Source organism: Scleropages formosus, chromosome 9 (genome assembly GCF_900964775.1).
Source record: "Scleropages formosus chromosome 9, fSclFor1.1, whole genome shotgun sequence".
Lineage (NCBI taxonomy): Eukaryota > Metazoa > Chordata > Actinopteri > Osteoglossiformes > Osteoglossidae > Scleropages > Scleropages formosus.
In genome coordinates this window covers 11,010,317-11,022,100 of record NC_041814.1, presented here as the reverse complement: position 1 = coordinate 11,022,100, position 11,784 = coordinate 11,010,317, and the positions used below count along the sequence as shown (strand labels likewise).

Below are 11,784 nucleotides of genomic sequence, written 5' to 3'. Positions count from 1 at the left end.
CATTGTAATGCACTCTCCCACTTTGTTCATGCTCCTTGCTGCTTGAGCCCCACCATTCAGCTGACTCTTACTTTGTGCATGCCTGTCCGTACCTCCTCCTGAATAAAATGCTACCTATCTTTGCCACGGGCCTTGCACGCCAGGGTCTTTTGAAGGAAGCCTACGCCTGCTCTCCCTGTTGCCACTGTGTCCACCAATGCCTTCCATCTCAAGCTCAACTCCGCTTCCTCCAGCTCTTTCTCTGCCTTCCACCTCCAGCCTGTTCGTACCTCAATGCCCGCTGCAGCCGCCTTGGGGTCCATGGAAGCTCTGCACTGGAGCGCTCCTCTTGTACGTACCACTATGATTTTACAATGTCTTGGTGCAATATAGATAAGGTGTTACACATAAAGCACATGGCAACCTCAAATTCCTTTGTATTTCTATACACTGAGCCCTTTGGATGCAGAGCAAGTGTTGACAAAGAAGATGAATCAGCATTAATTGTTTTCTGGATTTTGTCTTGGAATAGCACGCAGGATGAAGTATTAGCAATAGTCTCAGCAGCCTGCTAAAGTGGTAGATTGCCAGTAGCACACAGATGCAGACGAGAAATACAGTTGTAGTGGAATGCAAAATAATTTTGTAGGAGACTGATTTTGTGTGTGATTGGATTTGATCGTTTTACTGTTATTTTATTGTAAATTGGATTTTCCACTGGCTGCATTAATCTTTTTACAAAATGACAAAAGTGAAAAGAGTATGATTATGTCGCAAATAAACATGTATGAACAACACACTTCCAGTGGAATGTTTAAAAGAAATCACCTAGCAGCAACTCTCAGTAATACTCCATTTTGTAATCTGGACGTTGAACTCGACATTTGACAAAGGTTAACCTAACCTGGTGGCTGTGACAACCCCGAGTACCTGGTCTAACCTGATGGTGTTTCATCAGTAATATGAATACATGGAACGTATTTCATTCTGTTGTGGGCAGTGTGACACTGGCCAGAGCTTCAGAGCATCAGGTATTGATAAGGTGCTGTTAATGTGTGGTCAACCAAACAAGGAGATCCTTTAAAAAGGTAGTGTGCTTCTGCTGCGCCTCACATTCCAGAGGCCATGAAGGCAATTGTTCTTGCACTGACTTTGGCCCTTGTGGGTAAGCAGACTGTACTTTTCCAAACTGGTAATACATGAAAATATGATGAACAAAGCATCAAACCAGACTGAGAATGAGCAAGACAGTCCTTATGCAGTTTAAACAGCAATTTTTTTGTTAGTTTGAATATATTCCTTAGGTTTACGAGAAATCCTGTTTAAATCGGGTGCTTTAAGATGTCAGAATCGAGTAGGAAATGTGTATTACGTTTTAAACCACTGTTTACTTTACCTTTCAGCGGGTCAACAGAACAACCTAAGTGAGTATGAGATTGTATTACACTATTATTATTATTATTTTAGAAATCACTGTAGTTTCACAACACTTTAATAAAAAAAAAGTATATAAGTGTAAAAGAAGCATTCTTCAAAAAAGGGTAAATTCCTGTTTTACCAGCACCGGACTTTGCCACTGGTAAGACCTATGTGTACCAGTATGAAGCACTGCTGCAGGGGGGTCTACCCAAGGAAGGTCTGGCCAGGGCTGGAGTGAAGATTGTCAGCAAAGTTCTCATCAGTCAAGTTGCCCAGACCACCCACCTGCTCAAGGTAAAACATTTGCATTAGAAAAACAAGAACAATCGAGGTGGCTCATAGCAAATGTGTGTTTTGTCTGCAATGTTTTTTTCTAAACTATTGTGCATCATGTAATTTGATTTGTTCTATTGTTTAGTATTTCACAGAGGTATATTTAATTTGGATGTGTACTTCTAGCTCAAGGAACCTCAGTTGTTCCAGTACACTGGTGTATGGCCCAGAGATGAATTCAGCCCTGCTGCAAAGCTCACCCAAGCCTTGGCTGCTCAATTTCGTATTCCTGTGAAGTTTGAGTATGTCAGTGGTGTGGTGGGCAAATTGTTTGCCCCTGCCGAAGTCTCCGAAACAATTCTCAATATCCACAGAGGAATTCTCAACATCCTTCAGCTGAACATCAAGAAAACACAGAATGTATATGAGTTGCAGGAGGTGAGACCATCTTCTTGTAAAATAATGTGACATATTTCTTTTTGATTTTGATTAAGGACTCATGTTTTTTTTTTTCTTTTCTTATTTTCAGGCTGGATCCCAGGGAGTCTGTAAAACTGATTATGTAATCAGCGAAGACACAAAAGCCGAACGCATCCATGTTATCAAGTCTAAGGACCTGGGGAACTGCCAGAAGAGGGTCATGGCAGACATTGGAATGGCTTACACAGAGACTTGTGTCCAATGCCAGCAGGTAACAGAAACATTAAACTTTATATTTGGCCACTGCTGAAAATGTTGAGGGAGAAGATCTGATCAAACTTATCGCGTTGCACAGAAAAACAAGAACCTGAGAGGAGCTGCAACCTACAGCTATGTCATGAAGCCCACCCAAAGTGGTGCTCTCATCATGGAAGCCGCTGTCCAGGAGCTTCATCAATTTACCCCTTTCCATGAGCTGACTGGAGCTGCTCAGATGAAAGCGAGGTAGAGCATGAGCACCAGATATAGTAGAATTTCTCAAAAAGGTGGCTTCAGTCCATGTATTTTGCCCTGAGAAATGTGTGTTCTTTAGACAATTGATGACGTTTGTTGAGGCCCAGAATGACCCAGTGCAGCCTATACAAGCAGACTATCTGGCACGTGGATCTCTGCAATATGAATTTGCATCTGAGCTTCTCCAGACACCCATTCAACTAATTAAAGTCACCAATGCCCAGGCACAGGTATTGTGTGGCGAATCTTCCAGTTTTTGCTCTCATTTTAGCACAGTTTCTAAAGAGTCCAAGTGTTGTATTTTGACAGATCGTTGTGCTCTTCGTAACAAGGTTAAATCCATTATTTGATTTGTTTCTTTTTATAGATTGAAGAGATCTTGAATCACCTAGTCAAAAACAATGCGGGTGAGGTTCATGAAGATGCTCCACTCAAGTTTGTCGAGTTGGCTCAGCTTCTGCGTATGGCCAAATACGAGACCATCAATAAAATTTGGGCTCAAGTCAAGGCAAAGCCAGACTTCAGGTACGTGAAGCTTCCCAGCCTTCTTTTGAGCAATTTTAATCTTAACTAGTGAATGTGAAGAAAAACATCATTGTGTCTTACTTGTAAACCTACAATGTTGGCTATATAAGGAAACTGCATTTAATTTTTCAGACGATGGTTCCTGGATACTGTCCCTGCCATTGGAACTCAAGTGGCTCTGAGATTCATCAAGGAAAAGTTCTTAGCTGGTGAAGTCACTGTAATAGAAACTGCCCAGGCTTTGCTGGCTGCTCTCCATCTAGTAGAAGCTAACTTGGACACTGTCAACTTAGCTGCTGTGAGTATTTTTTTTGCATCTTTCAAGTAAAAAATTACTTTCCTTACACTTGGCTTAAAGAAATCTAATAGTATGCTTTTCCTTCCTCCAGAGTGTGGTACTTAATGCTAAAACTCAGTCACATCCCATACTCCGTGAAATCGCAATGCTTGGTTACGGTTCCTTGGTATTCAAGTTCTGTACGGAACATCAGAACTGTCCTGCTGATGTTATAAAGGTAAGCAGATTGTAATAGCATACAGTAGGTATTGTGGAATAATAATAATAATAATAATAATAATAATAATGCTCCTTTGTACTAGCCTGCCCCTATCCAACATGAAATATTACATGTGTTTAGTTATAGATGGCACAGTGTCTTTATTACAGTAGTGTTGTTTACTGTGGATATCCACTTTTTGTCCTCAGCCTATTCATGATTTCGCTGCAGAAGCAATTAGTAAGGCAAATGTTGCAGAAATTGCCCTGGCTATGAAGGTCCTCGGAAATGCAGGTCACCCTGCCAGCATCAAGCCAATCATGAAGCTCCTCCCTGGGTTTGGCTCTACAGCTGCTGCACTTCCAGTCAAAGTCCAGGTTGATGCTGTGGTAGCTTTGAGACACATTGCCAAACGGGAACAGAGAAGAGTGAGTCCAAGTGTAACATTCACTAGCATTGTAGGAGCATTCTGTTTGAGGTAAATGCTCAAAAGTTTTTTTCTTACAATGTACGCATTTGTTGCTGTTGAACCAGGTCCAAGACATTGCCCTTCAGTTGTTCCTGGACAGAGATCTCCACCCAGAATTGCGCATGGCTGCTTGTGTTGTGCTGTTTAAGACCAAACCCAGCATTGGTTTGGTTTCCACCATTGCCGCCGCTCTGCAGAAAGAGAAAAGCCTGCAAGTGGCAAGCTTTACCTATTCTCACATGAAGGCCTTGACCAGGAGCACCGCCCCAGACCTTGCCCAAGTGTAGGACAATAAAAATCACTTCCATCTTAGATTGCAGTATCACGGTGTTTGATTCCAGTTTCACTTTGCTAATTACTGTCCTTCTTTCTGTTTAGTGCAGCTGCTTGCAATGTTGCTATCAAGATCCTGAGCCCCAAGTTTGACAGGCTGAGCTATCGTTTCAGCAAAGCCATCCACCTGGACTTTTTTCACAGTAGGCATACTGTCAATATCAGGGATGTTTTCAGATCAGTGTCAGTATTTAAGATGATTGCAGTGATTTGACCTGTGTTTTGCTGTAGCCAAAGAGGGAATTAATTTGTCACTTTTTTTAAAGACCGCCTGATGGCTGGTGCTGCGACTACTGCATACTTCATCAACGATGCTGCCACTATTTTGCCAAGGGCCGTTGTGGCCAAAGTTCGTGCCTATATGGTTGGGGCAGCAGCAGATGTTTTTGAGGTGGGATTGAGCTTCCTGAGGGTTTCATAGATGTTACGCTTGATTGAAACCACGAACTATGCCGATGATGCTGCTCCCCTGTTTCAGATTGGTGTGAGAACCGAAGGAATCCAGGAGGCTCTTATGAAAGAACGAGCTGCTGACGCTGGTGCTGACAGGATCTCCAGGATGAGGCGCATCCTGAACGCTGTAAGTGGCAGAAAACAAATTTGCAGTTGTCGCCAAGAGGCAAAACAATTTAAACAGCTTTCAGAGCATTTTGTTAGGCTTTTAACAAATTTCCTATGGCTTTTGCACTTTTCTTGAAAGCTGACTAACTGGAAGCCGTTACCAACAAGTCAGCCACTGGGTTCAGTGTACTTAAAATTGTTTGGCCAAGAAATTGCCTTTGCCAACATTGACAAGGACATCATTGAGAGAGCCATACAGGTACTGTCTTCTTATGTATTGCGCTTGTTTAATGCATATTCGATGACTATTAAACAAATTCTGCTCAGTTTAAATCCACGCATGAAAGAAATTTGCCTGAAACGTCTTCTTGTTTTGGCCTGCTTTTAGTTGGCTACCGGAGCTGCTGCACAGCATGAACTGTGGAAGACTGTGCTGAATACATTGCAGTCTGGGGCTGACTTCCAAATCTCCAAGTCTTTGTTGACCTCTGAGGTGCGTCGCATCTTCCCCACCTCTGTAGGTTTCCCCATGGAGCTCAGCCTGTACTCAGCTGCTGTGGCGGCAGCAACAGTTAAAGGTAATTTTTTTCACGGAGACCACCAATACATTCTTAATGTGTCTCCATTTCTTCCCTGCGAAGTCTTCCCTGTAACCTATTGTTAATGTCTTTATGTTCTTAGCAAAAGCAACTCTGACACCTCCACCTAGGGAGAACTTCCAGCTGGCTCAGCTGAAGAACACCGACATTCAGTTACAGGCTCACATTGCACCGAGGTACATCTACAGATCACGCATTTTGTACCAGCAGAAAATGTCACTATTAACTCTCATAAATTAAACATACGCTTTACTATGTTTGCAGCATTGCTGTACACAAAATTGCAGTTATGGGAGTAAACACGGCCATCATTCAAGCTGCAATTGTGGCCAAAGCCAAAGTTCATAATGTCCTTCCTCTGAAGTTCAACGCAAGAGTTCACATAGCTCAGGGACACTTCAAGATTGAGGCCTTGCCTCTTCAAGCTCACGGTCGCCTTCTGGATTTGCAGTAAGCAATTTTTCATTAGGCTTAAGAAAAGGGAAAAAAAAAAAAAAAAAACTGGAATCCATAATTTTTTTTCACAGTAACTATGAAATGGCTGCTTTAAATGGAAACACGATAATTCTTTTTAAAACTAACCACTCAGTCGATGATATACTAATGCTTTATTTTTTTGCTAACAGAATGGAAGCTGTTGCTATGTCAAGGAATGTAGAAAATCTTTCTGGAGCTAAAATTACCCCAGTACTACCCGAACATCTTGCAGCCCAACTGTCTAGGGAGAGATTCACATCCAGAGCAGATGCTGACGCTGGTAGTGGATTGGTGAGCTGACCAAAAATGTCTGTGCTTGGAGATTGTCTATACAAAATGACCCTGATAATGTCATCGTGTCTGTGATATGAAATGAGTTAATATCTCTTGTAATATGCCTTCCTTTGCTCAGATTGTGTCATTACTTGTTTTTTATGTCCAGTCAAAGTCGTCTGAAAGAATTTATGAGAATGTAAGCGACGAGAAACGGCCAAAGCAGAACGATGTTTCAGCCAGAATGGACAAGAAATGGTGTGTCACAATGGCAAACTTAGGACAGCAAGCTTGTGCTAAGATTACCTCCCAGAATGCTGGCTTCGTGAGAAACTCCCCTCTATACAAACTGATTGGAGAATATTCAGTCACTTTGGATGTGAAGCCTGGTATGTTGTCGTAAAGACATATGAACTTAGAATAACTTACAATTTGGGTGTGATGGTGCAGGGCAAGACAAATCAAAGTCTTGCATATTCATTCACGCAGTGTTAAAGGAAGTTTTTCTTTCTCCGTAGTTTCCGATGAAGCTGTTGAAAAGATAGAGATTGAGCTGCAAGTTGGACAGAATGCTGCTTCAAAAATAGTTAAAAGGATCACGATAAAGGACGACAATACTGATAAGGGCAATCGTGGAGGAACCCCAGTTGTATTGAAACTGAAAAAAATCCTGGAAACTGAAAGAGTGTGTACAATATATTCTGTTAACGACCAGTGTAATTCTTACGCTTACCATTGTGACATTTCAGCAGTTCAGCAATAACACCCTCTGTATGGAATGGTGTTTGAAATTTCAACTGAAAACATTGCTGAGTGCTAGTGTTGGCATTTTTTTTCTCACTTCTCTCCTCTTAAAGACACAAAATTTGAGGAAATCCAGCAACTCCAGTTCGAGCAGTTCTTCTAGCCGTCGCTCGGGTCAGAATCGCAGTTCCTCAAGCTCCTCTTCCTCCAGCTCCTCTTCCTCCAGCTCCTCATCTTCTGGCTCCTCTTCATCCAGCTCTCGCAACAACAGTAAAAACAGGAAGAGCAAGAGAACCAGTAGCAGTAGCAGCAGCAGTAGTGGCAGCAGAAAGGTTGCCGGTGCCTGGAGTAACGGTAGATCTGTGAGCAGCAGCTCGTCCAGCTCCCGTATATCGAAGGTGAGACCAAACTCTTGTTTGCTAATGAAACATCATACTGAGGAAAACCTACCTAAGAAAAAAGAGGAAAAACAGCCCAGAGGGTTAGGTCGGGTTTAGGGTTTAGTTTCAAACATTTGGGCATGAGACAAGGCTCCGTTCTCAATGCATTCCAGTGATGATTGTATCTTGTGTGATGCACAAACAAAAACATCTCAGCTCCACCTTTGATTAGAAACCATCCTAAATATCTCTTATTTAGGACAAACAAATTGACATCGTGATTTCTGATGCCATCTCATGGAATTCCCAATGATTACAAAAATAATCCTGCCAATAAAACCTGACAAGCTTTTATATGAAACTGAGGAAGCATCCAAATTAAAACAATATTTCTTTTTCTTTTTTTTTCAACAGGCACATGTATTTAGAAGATTTACAAAGAATCATATGCACCAGGTAAATCGGTTGAAAACATAGTTTTTTTTTTTTTTGTGAAAACAGCAGCTAATAATAAATCGCATTTCACACTTTTGAGTAATTTTTCCTATTTCCAACAGCATGATGACAACAGAGCCACCTCCCAGCGCAAGATCTCTAGCTCCAGCAGCAGCAAGAGCAGCAACAGCAGCAGCAGCAGCAGCAAGAGCAGCAGCAGCAGCAGCAGTAGCAGCAGTAGCAGCAGCAGCAGCAGTAGCAGCAGCAGCAGTAGAAGCAGCAGCAGAAGCAGCAGCAGAAGCAGCAGTAGAAGCAGTGCCTCCAGCTTTGAGGCCATTTACAAGAAGGTAGAAACATGGCAGTCAACATGCACCACATAGAAATGCAGACTAATCATACTTTTGGGAATTGAGTAAGCAGACACCAGACTCATCTTGATGACTGTGTCTTTTTTCAAACAGTCTAGATTCCTTGGAGATAGTGTGCCTCCTGCTGCTGTGGTCATCATTCGTGCAGTGAGGGGTAATGACAAGAGGCAGGGATACCAGATTGCTGCCTACATGGACAAAGCTGATGTCAGGGTACAGGTCATCATGGCTGCTCTTGCTGAGAACGACAACTGGAAGATGTGTGCTGATGGTATCCAGCTGAGCATGCACAAAGTCATGGTGAGACTGCAAGACTCCAATGCTGAGTTTAATTCTAAGCATTTCAAAATTAAAATGACTGTGTCACACTGCTGCTTTTTTCTTTATTCTTTCAAACCAGGCCAAGATTCGTTGGGGAGAGGAATGCCAGGACTATGCAACAGTCATCCAAGCAGAGACTGGGTTACTGGGTTCACACCCTGCTGTCCAAATGAAGCTCAACTGGAAGAAGACCCCCCGTGCTGTTAAGCGCTATGCTCGGATGTAAGCTTCCAAACCAATACATCACAGGCCAGATCTTTTCATCCAAGAATTTGCTGTCACTGAAACTCTGTTTCTGCCTCTCTTTTTATGAGGATTTCTGAGTACATCCCAGGTGCTGCGCTAATGGCTGGATTTAGTGAAGGAAGACACAGAAACAGCAAGAGACAGATTAAACTCACTGTGGCTTCAACTTCTGCCAGGACCCTCAGTGTTATCCTTAAAACCCCAAGGGTACCGAAGAAGATGTATACTGCTACCTTTTTAGAATAAATGAGTAGAAGTAAAGACAACGCAGTGACCCTGTCTACCTTTTCCCAGATGACTATGTACAAGCTGGCTCAGGCAATTCCCATTGCTCTACCATTTGGAGCTGCTGCAGCTCGTGCAGAAGTGGAGCAGAATATTGCTAACAGGATCTACTACATGTTTGCGGAGGCCAACACAGGTCTGTAAAACTAGAAAAGGCACATTTGCAGTTCACTGCAAAGTGAAAAAGGGTGCTTTATTTCTATTACGGTATCAACAGCAGGAATAACAGTATATGTACTTTTCTTTTTTTTTTTTTAAATTGCTCCAGCCAAGTGCATCGTAGCTGATGACACTGTCACCACATTCAACAATAGAAGATATAGTCCTGAAGTACCTAGCTCTTGCCACCAAGTGCTTGCCCAGGACTGCACCACAGAGCTCAAGTTCGTGGTTTTGATGAAGAAGGATGAGACATCAGAAAAACCACACATCATTGTGAAGGTTGCTCAGATGTGAGTACAAGGCATTCTCGTCTCTCTGTTTAGAAGTAACAGTTGCCACACCTTGTTCTACCTCATGCTCTTGTCCGTCTCTTTCAGCGATGTTGACTGGAGTGCTGATGACAACGGACTCCACATGAAAGTTAATGGGATGGATGTCCCTACCGTAAAACTACCTTATGAACATTCTACAGGTACAATCACCATCTAAACTTTTTTTGTATAATTTTGTTGCAGCAATGATGAAAAAGGTCTCTCTTATTTTCCTGATACTGTGTTTGTAGGTTCCATCATTATAAGACAAAATGGTGACGGCCTATCGCTTTATGCTCCTGGACAAGGCCTGCATGAAGTGTATTACGATGGAAACATTTTGAGGGTAAAATGAGGCTCACTTGTACATTGGATTTGGTCTCTCTTCAAATCAGCGTAGCTAACGCTGTCTGCATTTGTTTCATACAGATTGAAGTGGAAGACTGGATGAAAGGAAAAGTTTGTGGACTTTGTGGAAAGGCTGATGGTGAAGTTAGACAAGAATATCAAGCACCCAGCGGACGCCAGATCATGAGCGCAGTCAGCTTTGGCCATTCCTGGGTTCTTGCTGCTGAAAGTTGTCGTGATGCCAGTGGTGAGTGTTTCTTGCACCACACAAAGAATAGCTTTTCCACAGATTTTGTAAGGTTGTCACTAATTTTTCTGTTTATCCAGAATGCCGACTGAGGCAAGAATCAGTGATGCTGGATAAGCCAGTTACACTGCATGGACAGGCATCTAAATGTTACTCCACCGAGCCTGTGTTGCAGTGTCTGCCTGAATGTAAGCCAGTGAAGACAACCCCTGTGACTGTAGGGTTCCACTGTGTCCCTGCTGGTGAGTTGTTCTACTAAATCATAGGCTGGAAGGAAATGTATTTCCTATGAACTTGAAAATGATCGGCTTGATGGAGTTGCATTCCTAATGAGTTGATCTATATTTGCAGTAGTAGAAAAAATTAATCTGTGTGATATACAGTATATGTACAGAAAACAAAGCATGATAGATATAATTTTTTTTACAGGTTCCAATGTGCCCAAGCTTGACAGACACTGGGAGAAAAGTGAAGATATTCGAGAGACCTTTGACACCCATGTTGCTTGTCAGTGTTCAGAGGATTGTGCTTAGTGTGTCTCACTGACTATCCTAAATGGTGTGCTTAACTCTGTGTAACTATAATGAAACTGTGTAATGGACAGCACTTGTATTTTCTTCTGAAAGTGTACTTAATCATAAATAAAGTATAATGTGATGAGTGATAAGTTTTAATGTAATTTTTTAAATTTATTTTGTAATACATATGTGTGAGGGGGGCGCTGTGGTACAGTGGGTTTGACCGGGTCCTACTTTCTGGTGGGTCTGGGGTTCAAGTTCTGCTTGGGGTGCCTTGTGACGGATGGCCATGCCGTCCTGGGTCTGTCCCCTCCCCCTCCAGCCTTACGTCCTGTGTTGCTGGGTTAGGCTCTGGCTCACTGCAACCCCGCTTGGGACAAGCGGCTTCAGACGTGTGTGTGTGTGTGTGTGTGTGTGTGTGTGTGTGTGTGTATATGTGTGTGGATATATTTTGCAAACATTCAGCCTCATTCTTTATAAAATTCATTGCAGGAAAATAGAAATTTAAAAATTTAACACTTTTTACAGCGGCACATTTTTTTCTGACTTTAAAGGCCCTACTTGCTACTTGAAAGTATATTAACCTTTGTGTTCATTAGTTTCACCATGAAGTGGTTATTTCATGAGAATCAATCTTTCACATCTGACAAAACGGCTATAAGAGAGAAAAAAGAAATCATGCGTGTATTTAAACCGTAGTGCAGGTGCAAAAAATAAGGAAACTCAAGTTACTTTTTTTAAACCAAGTAGGTAAGAAGAATCATGGTTGTTAATCTTTATCATTTATTTATTTTATAAGTTTATTCTAAGATAGAGATTTTATGAATTTATTTTCATATTTTATGGAAGAATATTGACCATCTCTATAAGGTTCACATACTTTCAACCAGCACTGTATGTTGTCATTGCTCATCTATGGCACATCAGTTATACTCAGCCCATAAATATATTTAAAAATCATAACAACCATCCATCCATCCATCCATCCATCTTCCTCCGCTTATCCGGGACCGGGTTGCGGGAGCAGTAGTCTAAGCAGAGCCCCCCAGACTTCCCTCTCCCCGCAAACCTCATCCAGCTC

The 11,784-nt window shown here is 42.1% G+C and overlaps 1 protein-coding gene across 3 annotated transcripts; it reads left to right on the top strand.

The window, feature by feature from the left end:
* Window positions 1-1,104: 1,104 nt before the first annotated feature.
* Window positions 1,105-10,718, top strand: LOC108924150 (vitellogenin-like). Of its 3 annotated transcripts, none has more exons than XM_029254622.1 (35): window positions 1,105-1,144; window positions 1,383-1,403; window positions 1,541-1,692; window positions 1,858-2,109; window positions 2,201-2,362; window positions 2,447-2,595; window positions 2,684-2,834; window positions 2,972-3,129; window positions 3,262-3,427; window positions 3,519-3,644; window positions 3,836-4,054; window positions 4,161-4,378; window positions 4,474-4,571; window positions 4,695-4,819; window positions 4,907-5,008; window positions 5,129-5,248; window positions 5,378-5,567; window positions 5,671-5,764; window positions 5,853-6,038; window positions 6,215-6,341; window positions 6,508-6,727; window positions 6,857-7,025; window positions 7,219-7,480; window positions 7,877-7,918; window positions 8,020-8,244; window positions 8,359-8,565; window positions 8,666-8,808; window positions 8,901-9,039; window positions 9,127-9,253; window positions 9,386-9,569; window positions 9,657-9,751; window positions 9,842-9,936; window positions 10,020-10,185; window positions 10,266-10,427; window positions 10,615-10,718. In XM_029254622.1, exons 1-35 carry the CDS (start codon window positions 1,105-1,107, stop codon window positions 10,716-10,718), a joined length of 5,196 nt encoding a protein of 1,731 aa, XP_029110455.1. The 3 variants fall into 3 exon arrangements, with proteins under 3 accessions (XP_029110455.1, XP_029110454.1, XP_029110453.1); XM_029254621.1 differs by having other exon boundaries at window positions 6,215-6,356; window positions 6,514-6,727; window positions 6,857-7,023; window positions 7,196-7,480; XM_029254620.1 differs by having other exon boundaries at window positions 6,215-6,356; window positions 6,857-7,023; window positions 7,196-7,480.
* Window positions 10,719-11,784: the final 1,066 nt, after the last annotated feature.

Excerpts from the sequence above, each read along its gene's own strand:
- LOC108924150 (XM_029254620.1), top strand. The coding sequence starts at position 1,105 with ATGAAGGCAATTGTTCTTGCACTGACTTTGGCCCTTGTGG. Across the intron at positions 3,130-3,261 it reads AAGGCAAAGCCAGACTTCAG|ACGATGGTTCCTGGATACTG; the intron begins GTACGTGAAGCT and ends TTAATTTTTCAG. Across the intron at positions 3,428-3,518 it reads ACACTGTCAACTTAGCTGCT|AGTGTGGTACTTAATGCTAA; the intron begins GTGAGTATTTTT and ends TCCTTCCTCCAG.